General features: G+C 44.6%; 1 protein-coding gene across 1 annotated transcript in view; it reads left to right on the top strand.

The window, feature by feature from the left end:
- Positions 1-19,058, top strand: part of LOC137646049 (mediator of RNA polymerase II transcription subunit 23-like) — a 714,542-nt gene that overhangs the window by 74,932 nt on the left and 620,552 nt on the right. Inside the window, exon 5 of the mRNA XM_068379200.1 lies at positions 14,666-14,848. Coding sequence (XP_068235301.1) covers positions 14,666-14,848 — 183 coding nt within the window. The remainder of the gene's footprint in view (positions 1-14,665; positions 14,849-19,058) is intronic.

Raw genomic sequence — 19,058 nt, 5'->3', positions numbered from 1 at the left:
TTATTACAGTGAATTATGAAAATATTTCTGCAACTAAAGATGTACTTGATAAATATGACAATGTATTTAATACTGATGTGGGTACATTCCAAAATGTGGTTAGACTAACCATTGACACAAATGCAGAACCAGTGGTGATTCCTAAATGCAGAGTTCCAATTAACCTTAAAAACAGAGTATGTAAGAAAATAAATGAAATGGAAAAACAAAAGATAATAGCTAAAGTTGACCAACCTACTGACTGGGTGAGTCGGATGGTTGTAGCTGAAAAGAAAAATAAGGATTTAAAAATTTGTATTGATCCACAAGCTTTAAACAAGGCGTTGAAAAGGGAACATCATACTATCCCTGTAATTGATGATATTCTACCCCAACTGTCAAAGGCAAAGGTTTTTTCATCTTTTGATTTGGCCAATGGGTATTGGCATTGTGTTCTTGATGAAGAATCTAGTGTTTTAACCACCTTTCAAACCCCTTTAGGTCGATACAGGTTACTCAGACTGCCATTTGGTTTAAATGTTAGTGGTGAGATTTTCCAAAAACAGTTACTCTTGAATCTCGAGAATCTTGATGGTGTTGTATGTATTGCTGACGATGTTTTAATTTGTGGTGTAGGTGAAACGTATGAGGAAGCTGTTAAAGACCATGATAGTAAGCTAATCAAATTTTTGGAAAGGTGCCAGGCCAAGGGTATAAAACTTAATAAGTCTAAGGCCGTATTAAGAAAATCTGAAATTGCTTTCTTAGGTCATAAAATCACAAGTAAAGGTCTCATGGCAGACCCTGAAAAGGTGGAAGCTATCCTGAATATGAAACCACCTACTGATGTAACTGGTGTTAAAAAGTTTACAGGTATGATTAATTACTTAAGTAAATTCCTTCCTAATTTATCTGAGGTGTTAGAACCGATAAGGAAATTAACTCACCAAAATACCGAATGGAATTGGACAGAAAAACAAGAAAAAGCTTTCATAGAGTCAAAAAGGCTAATCAATAATGCCCCAATACTGCAGTACTATGACCCTAACTTAGACCTTGTCATACAGTGTGATGCTTCACAAAATGGGCTAGGTTCAGTATTGTTATAGTGTGGCAAACCAATTGCTTTTGCTAGCCGTGCTTTATCAGAAACCGAAAAAAGGAACGCACAAATTGAAAAGGAAACACTTGCAATTGTTTTTAGTCTTAGGAAATTTCATGAGTATGTCTATGGGCGTAAGATAATTGTTGAGAGTGACCACAAACCTATAGCTAGTATTGTTTTGAAACCCTTGTGTAATGCTCCCAAGCAACTGCAAGGAATGTTGCTTAACATTCTACAATACGATATTGAAATCATACATAAAAAAGGTAAGGAAATGTATGTGGCTGATGCACTCTCAAGATCTTATTTGCCATTAGACAATTATAAAGAAAATGAATTTGAGCACGTTAACATGCTTGACCATATACCAGTAAGAAAAGAGCGTCTGGATGAAATTAAATATGAAACAGACCAGGATGAGACTTTGCAAATTTTGGAATCATTAATCTTGAAAGGTTGGCTAGAAGGAAATGAGGAGATCCCTAATGTAGTCAAAGCCTATAGTCATACCAAGGATGAGTACTCAGATCAAGACGGGTTAAGTTTTAAGAGTAATAGAATAGTCATTCCATTAAACCTTAGACATAAGATAATGCAGGTCGTCCATTCAGCACATATAGGAATTGAGGGCTGTCTACAAAGAGCCAGAGAATGTATCTATTGGCCAGGAATGAACTCTGATATAAAGCAATACATCTTATCATGTGAAATTTGTAATAAATTCCCTTGTGCTCAACAAAAGGAAACTTTAATTAATCATGAAATTGCTGATCGACCATGGCAAAAGGTTTGAGTTGATTTAATGAGTATTGAAAAACATAATTATCTTATAACTGTTGATTACTTCAGCCATTTTTGGGAAATTGACTACCTAGAAAATACATTAGCCAGTACAGTAATTAGAAAACTTAAATCTCATTTTGCTAGGTATGGATTGCCTTGTGTATTGATTAGTGATAATGGACCCCAATTTGTAAATAAGGATTTCGAACAGTTCGCAACTGACTATGATTTTGAGCATAGGACAAGTAGCCCTACATATGCCCAATCTAATGGGATGGTCGAATCGGCAGTGAAAACATATAAGCGTTTAATTAGAAAAGCTATTGAAAGTAATAAAGATCCCTATCTAGCCATTTTGGACCATGGGAATACCCCTACTAGTGATAAAGATGCTAGCCCATCACAGTATAGCCTAGGTAGGAGAACACGTACCAAATTACCAAAGTTATCTAAGTTACTTGAAAATCAAAATGTAAATTTAGAGTTGGCTAAGGAAAAGAAAAGATTAAAAAATGCTAAGAGTAAATTCTATTATGATAAAAATGCTAAAGATTTAAGTATTTTGCATGAAGGAGACAATGTACGTCTTAAACCTTATTTGTTCCAACACGAATACTTACCTCGAACTACTTTCTTAGGAGTTACCTGTAATCTCCTCTCTACCGACCAGAGTTTTGTGTAGTATACCCTAAACCCGTTTACTATGGAGGGCTAACTCGGGAGTAAGAGAACGTGCCCCGAGGGTAGCTTTTGCGCTAGGTCGAGGTCCGCTTGGGTCGTGAGCGCCAGTAAGTTCTCTGGTCGCGACGTGACACCACGTTGCTCTCGTCTCTCTCGACCCTTTGTGTCCGCCGCGTGTGTCCCACGTGTTTACCGCGTGGTAACTTGTGCTTATCCCTTGTGTTCCTGTGCGTTCACTACCCTTCCTTGTGCTTCCCAAGTGTATTCCTTTGATTCCCTGCGTTCCTGTGTCTTGTGTTTGTGCGTTATGGAGCAGATCCGCCGTTGTCCTGGGCCTAGAGCCGGAAAATCGTGTGGAGCGTTCCTCTCCAAACCTGAAGTGGATCCTCACTCCCTTTGCTTTTCCTGTAGGGGCAAAGTTTGCTCTCCTTCGGATACATGCCTCGAGTGTGTTGGTTGGAGTGAAATTCAGTGGGTGCGTTACGGCACGAAGAAAAAGAAATCGTCGAAACGTTCACCCAGAAAATCTAGTGTTTCTTCGCCGCTACCGTCGCCCAGTGGACGGTCCAACGGGGCTTCTGTCTCTCCTTCCCCTACCCAGAGTAGGGGACGAGGTAAGTCCGTTGTGGGGAAAGAGCCGGGCGTTCTTCCCCTGGAGTCTGGTGAGTGTGAAGTGGGAGTTGCGGGACCTTCTCGGGCTAGTGAAGAGCCTGGTAGTGCTGTGTCAGGGAGTTCTGGAGACTCGGCCCTTGTGCTTGGGGGGCACGTTTCCTCCGATGACCCCTTATGGTGTAGCAATGTTGTTTCTGTGTCTTCGCCCCCTTTGTGGGCCTGTGTTTCAGGTTCTTCGGCAAGCGGCGACAACCAGGGTAAGTTAGGCTCCGCAGTGAGTGATGCCTTCGGATGGAAGCTTCCTAAAACGCCAGGGAGGTCCCCTATGCGGATGGAAGAGGGCCTGGATACCTGGTTCCCTAGTGTTGGGGGCCAACCCTCGTTCCCAACTCCTCTCACGGAAGTTCCGGAAACCTTCCTGCAACCCTCTACCTCGGGTACGCAACGAGTCGCGAAGTCCCCCGCGGCCCCCGCTTCTGCCCGCGTACGGTGGGTACGGTGACGTCGGGCTCTTCGGATGGGGGGGGTCATTCTCTTCGGGAGAGGAAGCCAGGAGGAAACATCGGCGTCGTAGGGAGCGGTCCAGGAGCAGGCGTTCCCGCTCAAGATCCCGTTCCAGGTACAGCAGGAGGTGGTTCTGCTCTCCACGGAGGAAACACTGGAGGAGTAGGTCACCCGATGGTGATTGGGTGTTCGTACCCCGTAAGTCGGAGATACTGTGTTTCCCGGACCGGCGGTCCAGGGATTTCTCGCCAAGGAGACCATCCTCCAGACATTGTTATGACCCTCGCAGGGAGAAACGCGAGAAGGCCTCTGCAGGCAGGCGTAAGACCGCGAAGCCTCCGGTTCACCCCGCCCAGCGGGGGGAACCGCGCTTCCTTACGGGCAGCCTGGCCGAATCAGCCCAGCAACCGCGCTTCCTTACGGGCAGCCTGGCCGAATCAGCCCAGCAACCGCGCTTCCTTACGGGCAGCCTGGCCGAATCAGCCCAGCTGGTGCGGCCCTCGGACTTTAAGGAACGGTTCCCGCTGTCGGGTCAGCCCACGGGATCCGCGTCCTCGTCCCCCAGAGAGCATGATCGGACGCTAGTCCTCGCCGGTCCGGCGATGCCTGTCCTAACCCCCGTCCCTGGTGCGAAGGTCTCCGCCGGGGAAGACCAGTACCTCCGCAGGGGAGTGCCTGTTGTGCCAGGACCAAGGCGCCCGGTGGGAGTACCCGGTGACCCGGTTCCCCGGGCCCAAGACGAGGCTTTGGCCGACGGTAGGGAAGGTTCCCCGACGGAGGACTCGGCCTATAGAAAAGTAATTAGTCTGATCAGGAGACATCACAAGATCGAAGAAACGGCTGCTACCGATGAGGACTACTGGAGGTCCAGCCTTATCCGGTTGATGCAGGCTCCTGTCCAACCAAAAGCCTCCCTGGCACTTCCTGTGGCCCGAGATCTCGTCCTGGGACAAGAGCACGTTGATAGAGTGGTGGCAGGCAATGCCGAAGCTCCCAAGACGCAGAGCTCTTCGAAGTTGCTCCAGGGGCTCAAAACGCAGAGCAGGGTCTAGGTGCCAGAAGGACAACGGCCGGGAGCCTGCAAAGTGGAACCTGCTCTCGACATTCTGGGACAGGGCGCCTCGGAGGACAGAGGCTCTTCAGCCCCGATATTTTTTTCTCAATCGGTGGCTGCGATGATGGAGGAAATGTCTAAGGACCTAGTGCACGTCTCCTCTTGGTTAGACTGGTGGGCTTCCACACTAGTGGGTGTGCAAGCTACTTATGACCTGACAGACCCAGAACAGCAAAGCCTCCTGAGGGAGCTTGTCACCTCCGGGGGCAGGGCTCTTAAGTTCCTCACCTACCAGTCTCTCGCCCTGTCAGCGAATTGGGTGCTTCGCAAGAGGGACACCATCCTGGCGAAGCTTTCCCGGAAGGTCCCAGACAGAGAGGCGAGGGCCATGAGGAGCCTTCCTTTGTGGGGTGACTCCTTGTTCCCCTTAAAGGAGTTGGAAGAGATCATGGAGACGGTGGCTAAGAGGAAGGAAGTAAACGCGCCCAGGCCTACGCCGGTAAGGAGACCTCCCTACAAGAGGTCAGTCTCAGACAGTGCCACGACGCCTCAGGCCCCTCCTAGCCTGACGAAGAGAGAAGCCCCTTCTTCCTCTTGGGCCTCAGCGCCTCAGCCCCCCTGTAGAGGAGCCCCAGCAGCGTCAGCCTCCTTTAGTACAGTTTATTCTGCCTCCAGGGGAGGCCATTCAGGCCGCTCCTCCAGGAGGAGATAGAGTGGAAGGCCCCCTATTCCTGCCCAAGCCTCAGGTTGGGGGATGCCTCAGACTATATTGGCAAGCATGGAAAGCTCACGGAGCAGAGCCCTGGACAGTGTCCGTACTGAAGGAGGGCTACAGGTTACCGTTCTTAGCAGAACCTCCCCCTCTAATTCCGGCCAGCCGGTCGGTGTGGTTGGTACCCAAGGACCCGTTGAAGAGGGCCGCCCTTCAAGAGGAGGTGTCCACCATGTTGGAGAAGGGCGCCATGGATGAGATCCTACACCCAGGACCAGGTTTCTACAGTCGACTGTTCCTGGTGGAAAAAGCGACGGGGGGTGGAGGCCGGTGATAGATCTGTCGGCTCTCAACAAGTTCATAAGGAAGACAGAGTTCAAAATGGACATTCCGAAGTCAGTCCTGCTGTCCTTGAGGGAGAAAGATTACATGATGACCATAGACCTCAAGGACGCTTACTTCGAAATTCCGGTCCACCCCTCGAGTCGAAAGTTTCTCCGGGTGAAATGGAGTACCCAGATCCTGCAATTCAAGACCCTTTGCTTCGGATTGTCAACAGCTTCCCAGGTATTCACGAGAGTCTTCACGACAGTCTCAGTGTGGGCTCACGAGCGAGGCATTCGCCTCATCCGGTACCTGGACGACTGGTTGCTTCTTTCCTCCTCGAAGGACGTCTTGAAGGAGCAAGGGATGAAACTTCTCCAGTTTTGCAAGGGTCTGGGTATCATGATCAACCCGGAAAAATCGAAGCTATCCCCCTCCACCAGAAAGACCTATTTGGGCATGACACTGGATACCCTTCCAGTGAAAGCATTTCCGTTGGAGGACAGAATAAGCAATCTGATGGAGATCCTTTGTCCGTTCCTGTCGGGGCAACCCAGGAGGGCGAAGGACTGGCAAAGACTAATAGGGCATCTGGTGTCGTTGGAAAAACTGGTTCCCCAGGGGAGACTCAGACTCAGAGCCGTCCAATGGAACCTGAAGAACTTCTGGTGCCAACTGGACTCGCAACAGAAATTAATCCCAGTCCTACCAAACACAATACCCTCCCTGGAATGGTGGCATTGCCGGTCAAACTCGCTCAAGGGGATGCCCTTCGCGAACGACCCTCCCGAGTTACTTCTTTTCACAGACGCCTCCAACCAGGGATGGGGAACCCATCTCAACAGGACGGCGAGAGGAACCTGGATGGACGGGGAGAAGGACCTACACATCAATGTCCTAGAGTTGAAGGCAGTCCAGAAAGCTTGCCTGCACTTCGTCGATCTACTAAGGGGAAACACTGTGGCGTTGATGTGCGACAACGCCACAGTGGTAGCGTACATAAAGAAACAAGGAGGTTTGAAATCAAGGGAGTTGTGCGATCTCGCCCTAGAGATCCTAGATTGGGCAGAAACGAACCAGGTTGTGTTATTGGCAAGGTTCATCCCCGGGAAAAAGAACGTTCTAGCCGACGGTCTCAGCAGGATGGGTCAAATAGTAAGGACAGAATGGTCCCTCCTTCCAGAAGTAGCCAAGCTCACCATCCAACGTTGGGGTTCCCCGGTGATGGACCTCTTTGCAACCAAACTGAACGCGCAACTTCCCGTGTATTGTTCTCCTGTCCCAGACCCAAGGGCAGCCTTGGAGGATTCCTTTCAGCACAAGTGGGACAACCTAGACGTGTACGCTTTTCCCCCCTTCACGTTGATAAGGCAAGTACTCAACAGAGTAAGGACTGCCCGAAACTTAAGGATGACTTTGGTAGCGGCCTGGTGGCCGGAGAGAGAGAGTGGTTCGCAGACCTAAAAGACCTGGCGAGTCACCCTCCGTGGCCACTTCCCTACAGGTCAGATCTTCTACGACAGCCGCACTTTCTCAGGTTTCACGACAACCCACAGTCTCTACGCCTTCACGCCTGGAGACTATCGAGCGGCTCCTGAAGAAAGAAGGGTATTCAGCAGCTACGGCTAAGAGGATGTCGCTATACCTGAGAAGGTCGTCGGCAGCGGTCTACCAAGCGAAGTGGGCCTCTTTCACGAAGTGGTGCGCTTCGAGGCGCATTAAGCCCCTCAAAGCCTCGGTCCCAGACATAGCAGACTTTCTGGTATATCTCAGGGACGAGATAGGAATGTCAATCCCAGCTATAAAAGGAGTGCGAGCTGCCTTGGGTCAAGCCTTCCTTCTGAAGGGCATCGACCTGGGTTCCTCTAGACACATCTCGATGCTTGTCAGGAGTTTTGAGCAGTCCTGCCCCCCACAAGCAGTTAGGGTGCCTCAGTGGGACTTAGCTAGGGTCCTGAAGATGTTAAGTGGCCCCCCCTTCGAGCCAGTGAAAGATATCGTAGACAGGGATCTCACTCTCAAGACAGTCGTTTTGCTAGCCTTGGCTTCTGCAAAAAGAGTAGGGGAGATCCATGGGCTGTCTTATGATGTCTCTCATTCGAAGGGGTGGAAAGAAATCTCTTTCAAGTTCGTTCCTTCATTTGTGGCGAAAACCCAGAACCCAGCTGTCTGGGACCCAAAATTCGAAGGTTTCTCTCTGCCAGCTATCCCTAGGACGGGGAATTCTGAGGATTTGAGATTATGCCCGGTCCGTGCCATTAGAAAATACCTTGAAAAGACTGCTCATCTCCGGCCAGGCATCAAGAGCCTTTTCGTCTCCACAGGTGTTACTAAGAAACAGGTATCGAAGAATACCATTTCCCTCTGGTTGAGACAAGTTATTGCCAGGGCCTACAAGGAAGAAGGACTGGCCTTACCAGGCGCTCCCAAACCCCATGACATCAGGGGTCTGAGCACGTCCTTAGCCTTTGAGAAAAACATGGCAGTGGGTCAGATCCTTCGTGCAGGTACCTGGTCGAACCAGTCAACCTTTACTGCCCATTACCTCAAGGACTACTCAAGGAGGTCCTTAGACGAGTTCTCCATTGGAACAGTCATCTCCGCGCTCCAAGTGATTTAACGGTAAAAGCCCCAGGCTCAATCGTGGATAGCAAAGCGGGAGACACAGGTTCGTTCCCTTTCACCCTAATCCCCGTTTTTTCCCTATCCTTATCGGAGATAACCCTCTTGTAACCATTGGATAACACGTCTCTGTAACTGCGTTACTGGATTCAACATCAGAAGAAGTTTTTCAAAGGGTGAGTACTTAGACACTAACGTGAGCTCTTTGTGTAGTTACCCTACCGTCCGTTTTCCTAGTATGTTTTGTTTTTATACCTAGCCCTCTTGGCTTCCGCTTGCTGGGTCTGAGGGTCAGGAAGGCACTCCCACCTCCTAAAGTGTAAGTCTCCTAAGAAAGTAGTTCGAGGTAAGTATTTGTGTTGGAACAAATCAAAAATTTTAAGTAATTTTTATTTTTCCTACATACTTACCGAGAACTACTTTCGGGTAATGGCCCTCCCTACCTTCCCCGAGTGCCTCTCTGCCCTTGTGAGATTTGTGCAACATCCGAAGAACTTACTGGCGCTCACGACCCAAAACAACATTTAATTATAGCCTTCCTTGGTATTGCCTAATTATTATTATACTCATATCTGTTGCTCATTGGAAAGCTGGTCAATGTTATTAACAGGAAAACTGCCCTGTGACATCATGTCATCAAGTCTCTTCAAATGTAAGACAAGTCCTTTTTTAATCAGATGAAATCTGTAATTAAAAGGAGGGTATTTTTGTTGTTAGTACAGCATTACAGTGGGGCTAGGTGCAGTGATTTTGATGAATCCATCATTATTAATTGTGAAGTTAATCTATCCTGGAGAAAATAGGAATAGTGTACTTGACTTGTAAACGTTTCCCACCCACTCTGAAATACTACCGCCAGAGAGTTATGGGGTCCTTTGACTGGCCAGACAGTACTACGTTGGATCCTTCTCTTTGGTTACGGTTCTTTCTCTTTGCCTACACTACGCCGAATAGTCTGGCCTATTCTTAACAGATTCTCCTCTGTCCTCACACACCTGACAACACTGAGGTTACTAAACAATTCTTCTTCGCTCAAGGGGTTAACTACTGCACTGTATTTGTTCTGCGGCTACTTTCCTCTTAGTAAGGGTAGAAGAGACTCTTTAGCTATGGTAAGCAGCTCTTCTAGGAGAAGGACACTCCAAAATCAAACCATTGTTCTCTAGTCTTGGGTAGTGCCATAGCCTCTGTACCATGGTCTTCCACTGTCTTGGGTTAGAGTTCTCTTGCTTGAGGGTACAATCAGGCACACTATTCTATTTAATTTCTCTTCCTCTTGTTTTGTTAAAGTTTTCATAGTTTATATAGGAAATATTTATTTTAATGTTACTCTTCTTAAAATATTTTATTTTTCCTTCTTTCCTTTCCTTACTGGGCTATTTTCCCTGTTGGGGCCCCTGGGCTTATAGCATTTTGCTTTTCCAGCTAGGGTTGTAGCTTAGCAAATAATAATAATAATAATAATAATAATAAGCAGACCTCGACCTAGCGCAAAAGCTACCCTCGGGGCACGTTCTCTTACTCCCGAGTTAGCCCTCCATAGTAAACGGGTTTAGGGTATACTACACAAAACTCTGGTCAGTAGAGAGGAGATTACAGGTAACTCCTAAGAAAGTAGTTCTCGGTAAGTATGTTAGGAAAAATAAAAATTTAAAATTTTTGATGTTTTGGGCAAGAAGGAATGGGAAAAGGGAAAAGTTGTGGAACGATTAGATGAGAGGTCATATCTAATTGAAAGCGAAGGCAAGCTATTTAGAAGGAATAGAGTTCAATTGAAAGAAACCCCAAGTGATGTGCATATGCCCCAGGTAAATGAACCAGTAACTATTGACCTTAGTGGTAATGAAACTGAAACTCGTGTCAAAGTGGAAAACGAAGTTGAAAGTAACAGACAGACAAGGTCAACCAGAAATAAATTACCCTCTAAGTATTCTGACTATGAAATGTATTGATGTTGTGCGGAATTTCCCTAACGTCATACAAATGTTATGATTAAGAAGTGTAGCAATCTGTTGTGTATTTTCTCAAATGGCATGTTGAATTTCGTACCAAGAATGAATATTTTATTTGTGAACAGGTTCAACCACATATACATCATAGTGTACAATGTTTTGAATGTGAATAACTTTTAGAGCTGATTGTAGTCCTAACCAATAACCTATCAAAGTAAATTCAGTGTAGCATTCTAACTGGTAATTCATTCAAATAAGTGTAAATTTAAAAGAAGAAAAGATATATTATTAATGATTATTTAATAATCATGATGTTAATACTGTTGAGAACGCTGCCAACAGCTACTTGATTCCTAATGCTACCGCTAGATGTCGGTGTGTATAGTTAGTCGTGTGTCCCGCTATATCCAATAAAGCTGAGTTGTAACTTGTGAGTTTCCATCATAAATATCACCTCCGATATATGGCATCAAGACATACTAGAATGGATGGTGGACACCTCGAGAAGCCTTCCATTAAGAGTAGATCTATTCAAACAACCCCACTTGGAAAGGTACCATCAAAACCTCCAAACTCTACATCTAACTGCCTTCAGACTATCGAAAAAGTCACAGGAGCTAGAGGATTTCGAAGGAGGCAGCTAGGGCTATTGCAAGAGCAAGGAGGACTTCTACCATCAAGGTTTACCAATCCAAGTGGGAGGTTTTTAGAGAATGGTGCAGAGTCAACTCTGTTTCCTTGTTCAGTACCTCTTTGACTCGGATTGCTGACTTCCTGTTAGACCTTAGAAGGAAACGTAGGTTTTCATCTTCTACCATCAAGAGATACAGCAGCATGTTAGCATCTGTCTTCAGGCACAGGAACTTAGACCTTTCTAGTAATAAAGACCTGCAGGATCTTCTCAAATCCTTTGAAACATCTGCGGAACGGCACCAGGAATCACCAGCTTGGAATCTAGATATAGTTCTGAAGTTCCTCACGAGTGACAGGTTTGAGCCCTTATACTCAGCTTCTTTTAATGACCTCACTATGAAGACTCTATTCTTGGTCAGTCTGGCGACAGCTAAAAGGGTCAGTGAGGTTCATGCTTTTAATAAGAACATTGGCTTTAGAGATAACAAAGCTATCTGCTTCTTGCAACTAGGATTTCTTGCAAAGAACGAACGCCCTTCTCAACCCTGGCCCAAGGCTTTTGAGATTCCGAACCTTTCGGATGTGGTTGGTGAAGAATTGGAGAAGAGCCCTGAAGTTCTACCTGGACAGAACGAAAGAGTTACGAGGCAAGTCAGAAGCTCTTTGGTGCTCGGTCAAGAAGCCCTCGTTACAGATGTCGAAGAATGCCCTATCCTTCTTCATCAGGCTCTTAATAAGAGAGGCTCATTCGCATTGCAGTGAGGCAGACCTCAAACTTTTGAAAGTCAAGACGCATGAAGTTAGAGCTGTAGCAACTTCTGTAGCCTTCAAGCAGAATAAATCTTTGCAGAGCATTATGGACACAACCTTTTGGAGGAGTAAATCTGTATCACCTCACATTATTTGAAACGTGTCCAGACCCTTTATCAGGACTGCTACACTTTGGGACCATTCATAGCAGTGAGTACAGTAGTGGGGGAAGGATCTACCACTACATTCCCTTAACCTAATACCCGTTTTTCTCTTGGAACTTTTGTATTTTTATGGTTGTTTGTGGAGATAGGTCTACAGTCTTCCACAATCATTGATTTTAGTCAGGTGGTCAGTTTTGTTCCTTGAGAGCACCCGGAACAAGGGTATTGGAGGAGGTCCTGTCACATAGAGGTATCTACACCAGTTTGACAGCTCCTACAGGTCTTCAGCCCCCTGGGTGGATCGCTGGATCTCGTAAGGAAAGCGGACATAATGGGGCAGGAATTCATAGAAGTCAGCTTCCTTATCAGGTACGAACCCTTAAGCTTGTTTATTAACTCTTAAGTAAAATTCCAACAATGTTGGCTGTCTCTGACCCTCCACCAAAGGTGTCAATCAGCTATACAGTATATATAATTACCGGGTAAGTCAGATGTTTAAAAATGATATTTTTATAATAAAATAAATTTTTGAGCATACTTACCCAGTAGTTATATATAATTTAATTCCCCCCTCCTCCCCTCTAGAGACCTATGGGCATGGAAGATCTGAGGAATCACTGGAATGGTTCCAGGTACCTGGCTAGAGGGCGCACTGGTGGTGCACCTGGCTACCCAATCGGTGATTGCCGCGAGTTTTGAAATTTCTGCCGTGACGTCAGGGACGTATAGCTATACTGTATATATAACTACCGGGTAAGTATGTTAAAAAATTTATTTTATTATGAAAATATCATATTAACAATAATTTACATATTGAATATAGCACTTTACCTCTGAGGAGAGTCATGGCTGGTGTGAGGGAGATAAGGAAAAGGAGGAGGAGGAGGAGGAGGAGTGGTGTATAGGCACCGTGTCACTGATTTGAGTGTAGTCTTGTTAGCACGAGGAATATCTCGCCAGTCTCTGCCAGACAACCCCTCCTCTCCAGAATCTGTGGTGGTAGCATGTCTGGTACCAGCTCGTGCTACCCCCTTCCCCCTACCAGTCTGTTTGGAGTGTAGATCAGGTGGGTTACTGCCAGCGCTCATTACGCGCCTCACCTAACCACACGTTGCCCAGATGCGCCTCACCACATCTCTGCCTGCTGCTGCTGTTAAAGATACAGTTGCATCACAGGCTCCAAGATGTACCGGTACAGGGAGAGCATCCAGGAGGGAGTGTAACAGTGAACCCTCTTATAGGAGAGACTTAATACCAAAGCGAGCTATAGTACGTACCCCTCATAACGCGTTCTCTCCAGTCTGCACTTATAATTATGATCTGCAGGTCTATCCAATAGATGTTCCTGACTACTAGCATTGTGATCATTGACTTCCAGTTATTCCTCTGGGTGTCCCTTGTCCTCAACCCCATCATGGTTCGAGATCACCCTGATCGGTACCAAAGAACAGTGGACTGTGGATATCTTTCAGTTCGGGTACTGCATTTCATTCAGGCTGGGAAGAGCAAAGAGAAGAAAAGTCCCCTTTTGTTCTTTCTTTTTTATATTGGCTATCCCCCCAAAATGGGGGAAGGGCCTTGGTTGATAGATGGACTAAAGAGCAGATTTTTTCTAATGCCAGAAAGGTATTTTCAAGCTCCTCTGGAAGATCATAAATCAGGAACCAGACCTGTTTCTAGAAGGGATAACGGGAACAGCCCTTCTCGTTCTTGATCTTTTCCAAGGAGAGAGAAACATGAGGCATGTTTATCTCTTGACCCCTTTCTACAACTGCTGGGCATAGTGTCAGAGAGGGAAAAATTTGCCTTCCATCTGATGCGTCTAACAATGCCCTTCTTCAGACTGCATGACCTCAGGCCCCAGATACCGAGGAGGGCGAGTCAGACTGAATACATGTTTTTTCAGAGTTGGCCCATATGTGTCAAGTCAGTGGTCTCTCTGGGCTTTCCGCCCCCCCATCTATCAAAGACTCCCATTTTAGATGACGAATGTTTCTTTTCATGTAGGAGCAAATCAAAAACTTTAAGAATAAGTTGTATTTTTCTTAGCTCTACAAAAGAGTTATTTAAGTCTTACTTTTATCCACATCCACTCCACAAGTCCCAGCTGGAGTTAGAGTGAGTTCCCCGCTTCAAGCTAGTATCTGTTAACCCGACGCACGGGCAAGTAGTAACTCCAGTTTTTATAGCTAGATAAAATACAAATTATTTTTAAGATTTGTAATTTTTACAAAAGAATTACCCGTTGAATTATCCAAGAACAGAAAATATTTATTTTGTAATAGTTATTGGTATATTTCTTCATCAAGAAAAGAGCATGATGGAATTTATTTTTAAGGTATGTGAGTATTGTATGCATTATTCTATATATTATTTATAACTGGTTTAGTGATCTATATATCTCAACTGCCTGTATATTTTGGTATATAGAGTTGAACTACTGTATTACCCAATATCCTTCAGACATCAATTTAGTTTTATCCAATTTTAGAAGATTTGAGTTTTTTTTAACTCCTATGGATGCTGTCATTTTACTTCCTCAAAATCTAAATGCATAAAATTTGTGTAATGTCTGTTGATATCCATAGAATGAAAGGGTTAGATATATTATTGAGGGTTTGGGTTGGATTATTTTTTTAAATGTATTTACAGAACATAGATTTCTAGTTAGAAAAAAGATCATTAAGGTAATTTGCCCCCTATTTGGATTTTACAAGAATTATTAGAAATATTAAGTAGAGTACATTTTAGCTGATAAACATAAAGTTACTTCTACTTATATATTTACAGCTATGTTTGGAGAAAGCTGGAAGACTACCGGTTAATTTAAGACGTTCACACCTCCCGCTTGTTGAAGCTCTTTATGAGGTTATGGACTTGATTTTCGATCGCAGTGCATCATTGTTACCAGGATACTTTATTGTAAATGAGCTTCTGAAATTATATCCCGAATATAAGAATTGGCCTCACTGGGTAAGCGTTGCTTCAGTGTATTTTTTGTGATACAAGTTTTTGTTTTTTTATACTATGTATTAAAATTATAGGAATTCAATTTTTTTTTCTTTTCTGACAAAACATCATGATATAAAGTTGTGCTGTACTGTCTTATTTGATTGGAATACAAAATTCCAGGAACACCAACATCTAGTCCTGCATACAACACCCACTTCGCTCTCATTTTCTTTGACTTGTACATTTAAATTTGTTGCTATTCCTAGGAACATTTTAGCCTAGTTTTTTCACTCTACTCTCATAATTTTCATTCATCTTTTCCTCTTAATTAATTTTCTTTGAATCAATTTTGCTTTTTTGTATGTGTTTCACTATTAATATACTGCAGTTTGTGTTTGTTCCTACACAAATGCAAACCTTTGTTCTTTAGTAGGGGTAAGATTCTGGCCAAAGCTGGAAACAGTCAATGAAGAATTATCTAGGTCAGTGTTGGCCAAACATATTTGCCTATTGTACCCTTTATTACCTTCTATTGTTATGTACCCCTACCCCCCACTACGGGTTAACATGACCAGGATAGGGACCAAGAGACAGGCCGTAACTTGATCTGGCTGTAAATCAAACTTAGAATGTGAATTGCTCTGTAACTAGAATACGAACCAATGCTTTTTATAGGTGTATTACTTTCGGCGAAGCTGAAAGACGAGCCATTAAACCATCCACCCGCTAGTTAGCAGGGGAATGGAGGTAGTAACTACCTCTCACTCCTGCACCTGGGCTAGGAATCTCACTTTACTTTTGGCTCGGGGAGAGAGACCCTCTCCAACCTTTTGGCCATTTGACTCAATTTTTCTTAATCTTATGTTTTCTTTTGTATATATGAAAATATTCTTAATGTTTTAATATAAATTTTAAGCTTTTCTTTACAGCGAATATTGCTATTTGTGTGACAGCATAGTTCGGCAGGTTCTCAAGGGCAGGGAACCTTCGCTTACGATCTCCCCCCCCTTGAAAGACGGACAACCTGTAGGCTCCAGGCCATCTGAGTGATTCAGCCGCTGCTGCGTCAAGGGAGTTGTCATCATTTGGATACTCCTCCATTCGAATGTTAACATTGAACATCGCCCTCCCCCCTACTTGTTCGTAGAAGAAATAGGCTTGCAGCCTTTACAGAGCATGACTTTGGTTTTGCTTTACTAACAACACCGCTCACTTTACGTGGGTGGCTGGCAGACCCTCTGCAGGGGAACACCTTTCCTGTTCGCGGGGTAAGTTGTGCTTCTGAAAGGTTTTTTCATTAATTAAGTTGAAATAAAAACTATTTGTAATTTAACTTCTCAGCTTCGATACTGCTCTCCTTCATGCGACGATGGTCCAACGGCCATTATTGCTGGCGGAGGGTGCGCATGACCTTTAGCTTGTCCGCTCTCCATTCGGGGAACCCCCTTCTCAGCGGAGGGTTGAGTGGTTCTCCCGAGTAGTTTATTTTGTCAGGTGAATTAATTATGGGTACAGTAATTTTTTTTTTTTTTTTTTCTATACCCTGCCACTCTCCTCCTGTCAATGTTGGCCAGCCAAGGGAATGTGGACTCCTTAATATGTGTGTGTTCTCTCGGCGAACACCTTTCCCTTCCGCAGATTAGGGCCTCCTCCTGAGGGAGTTTTTCTTGCATAATTTGTTTTTATATTCCTCAGTTAGCAATGCCATACCTCTTTGTTCAGCTAAGACAGCCGATGTAGAGGAGCAGTGCCGTTTGTTCCTGTGGAATCTGCTGTCCCTGCGCTGTTACTTTCCTGTTCTCCTGCGCCTGTGGCAGCTCCTGATCAGCACACTAACTTTGAAGAACTAGCTCCGGCTACGTTTTCTCAGGTAGTGCTCGATGCAGAGCTTCAACTTGAACAATGCTTCTCGATGAGAAGCAAAGAGCACTGCTCGGCGTTTCTCCTCTAGGGGTTGGACTATTTTCCGTTCCGAGGGAGAGTTATCCTCCCCAGGGGGTAATTGCTGACAGCTACATCTCATCAGCTGTTGCAGTGTCTTCGCCAAAGACTACGCTCCCCCCATGCTGAGCCGACTCTTCTCTAGGGGCCAGAGCAAAGTCTGAGGTAATTCAATCCTGCAGGTGGTCACCTCTCTCGCTTGCAAGTGAGAACCCCCTAGACACACTCATCCGGAGACCTTCCAGAGATCTTCCCGCTGAGCAGTCTTCCCTGCAGAGGATCGTCATAGTTATCGCTGAACTTGCTGAGTTTGTGGTCATCCTTGTCCCCTCAGACATGCTCTTTCTTTTTTTGCAAAAAGACGTCTGTTTGGCTCGTCGTTGACAGTTAGGTATACTTAAGTGTAAATCTGATTTACAGTAGTGTCCCAAATTATGTGAGAATTTGGTTGATCAATAACCCCGCATTAATGGAAAATCGCATATTTCGAAACACCACTAACAGATATAATTCCATTAGGGCCATGGCAACCAGCAACTTGCCTATTCAAACGTGTATACTACCCATTTCCAATACTTTCTATGCACTATATGGTATTTTTTGTAATATTAAATTGTTCTTGTAAATAAATCAAATACAGTGAGCCCTCGCTACTTCGCGGTTCAACTATCGCGGATTTACGACTTCGCGGATTTTTTTCATAATGCATGTATATACAGTACATATATCGCGGATTTTCCGGAAATTTCGAAAATAGCCGCGATATATGAAGACACAAAATATTTCGTTAATTTCATTAATAATTAGTAATATCTGCTCTTACTGATGGTTCATTGCATTACATATGACATATAATTCAGTACAGAAAGAAATAAAACACGTAAAGAGAATGTGATCATACGATAATTCAGTATACGTAGTAAAATTAAATCGAACATAAAACGCAAATCAGATGCAGTCTGACTTTGTCATATTTGAATGGCGTAAGGCTGCTGATGGCTACTACTACAAATGTAATGGATGTGCATCTTTTCCATGAATCTTTTGTATGTATACGTACGTAGTACTGCATCCAATAATATTCTTTGTTGCAAAAATCACTTCTCGAATAAGCGTACATATCCTACAACAAAACAAGCGTAAAATAGCATACGTAAAGCATACTGTATATAGTACCTTGTATTTGAATTTGTAACTACTACGTAGCATGTAAGACGGGCTGTGATTGGTTCCAGTGCTGATAGATGATGAATCAGCTCCCAAGTTTTGTAATCTAGCCTGTGATTGGTGTTTTGACCGCTTCTCCAATCCGCAGCATCTTCTCGCGGCCACTTTGTTTGCCGCTCTCTCTCTCTCTCTCTCTCTCTCTCTCTCTCTCTCTCTCTCTCTCTCTCTCTCTCTCTCTCTCTCTCTCTCTCTCTCTCTCTCTCAAATTATCATTCAGTCATTAGCGGCAGTTTGTTATTGTTGATTAAACACCTAAAAAAAAAAGAAAAAAAATTGTTTTCCTGCTTTGCTACGTATGTAGGATTTTTAAATATTTAACTTAGCCGGTGAATATATAATAGCTGCAACTCTGCGGCTCGACAGACAACATACTTAAAAAACTCGCGAGCGATCGCTATGCAGGTTGCGGGTGTGCCCACCAGCGCCAACTGTCGGCCAGATACCACTCTCGAATGTAAACACAACCTTCAATTCTTCTCTGTCGACGTTGGCAACAAGACGTACTTTTACTCGCTGTAGAACCTGGAGTTTTCCCATCATATTTGGTGAAGTACTTTAATTTGGTTTGAGCTATCACAGTACAGGTGTTTTCCTTCAACATAAACCCTTGAACTCTTTTTTGAATCGGATTATTTGTTGATGACTTGGATTGTTTTTGGAATTTTCTTTGACTAATTCAAAATGGCTGACCCTTCTCAAGTACCTAAGTTTCGAAAGTGTAATGCTAGGGACTGTAATAGGCGTCTTCCAAAGGCTTCTCTCGACCCTCATACTGTTTGTTCCAATTGTCGGGGTAAAACCTGCCAATTGGGAGATCGGTGTGAGGAATGCGTGGGCCTTTCGGAATTCGATTGGATCGAATTTGATAAATATACACGCAGACTAGAGAGAGATAGGGTAAGGAGAAGTTCATCTAGGTCCGTAGATTTTTCCTCTCCACATGCCCCTGAACCTAATCCTTCCCCTGTAGTGGTTGTTCCTAACCCCCCTACTAGCACTCAGGAGCCGTCTATGCAAGTCATGATGCGTGCTATTCATGCCTTGGGGGAGAGAGTTGAGGCTT

Source organism: Palaemon carinicauda, chromosome 8 (assembly GCF_036898095.1).
Source record: "Palaemon carinicauda isolate YSFRI2023 chromosome 8, ASM3689809v2, whole genome shotgun sequence".
Classification (NCBI taxonomy): domain Eukaryota; kingdom Metazoa; phylum Arthropoda; class Malacostraca; order Decapoda; family Palaemonidae; genus Palaemon; species Palaemon carinicauda.
Note: the sequence above shows the minus strand (reverse complement) of the source record. Positions and strands in the feature narration are given on the sequence as shown.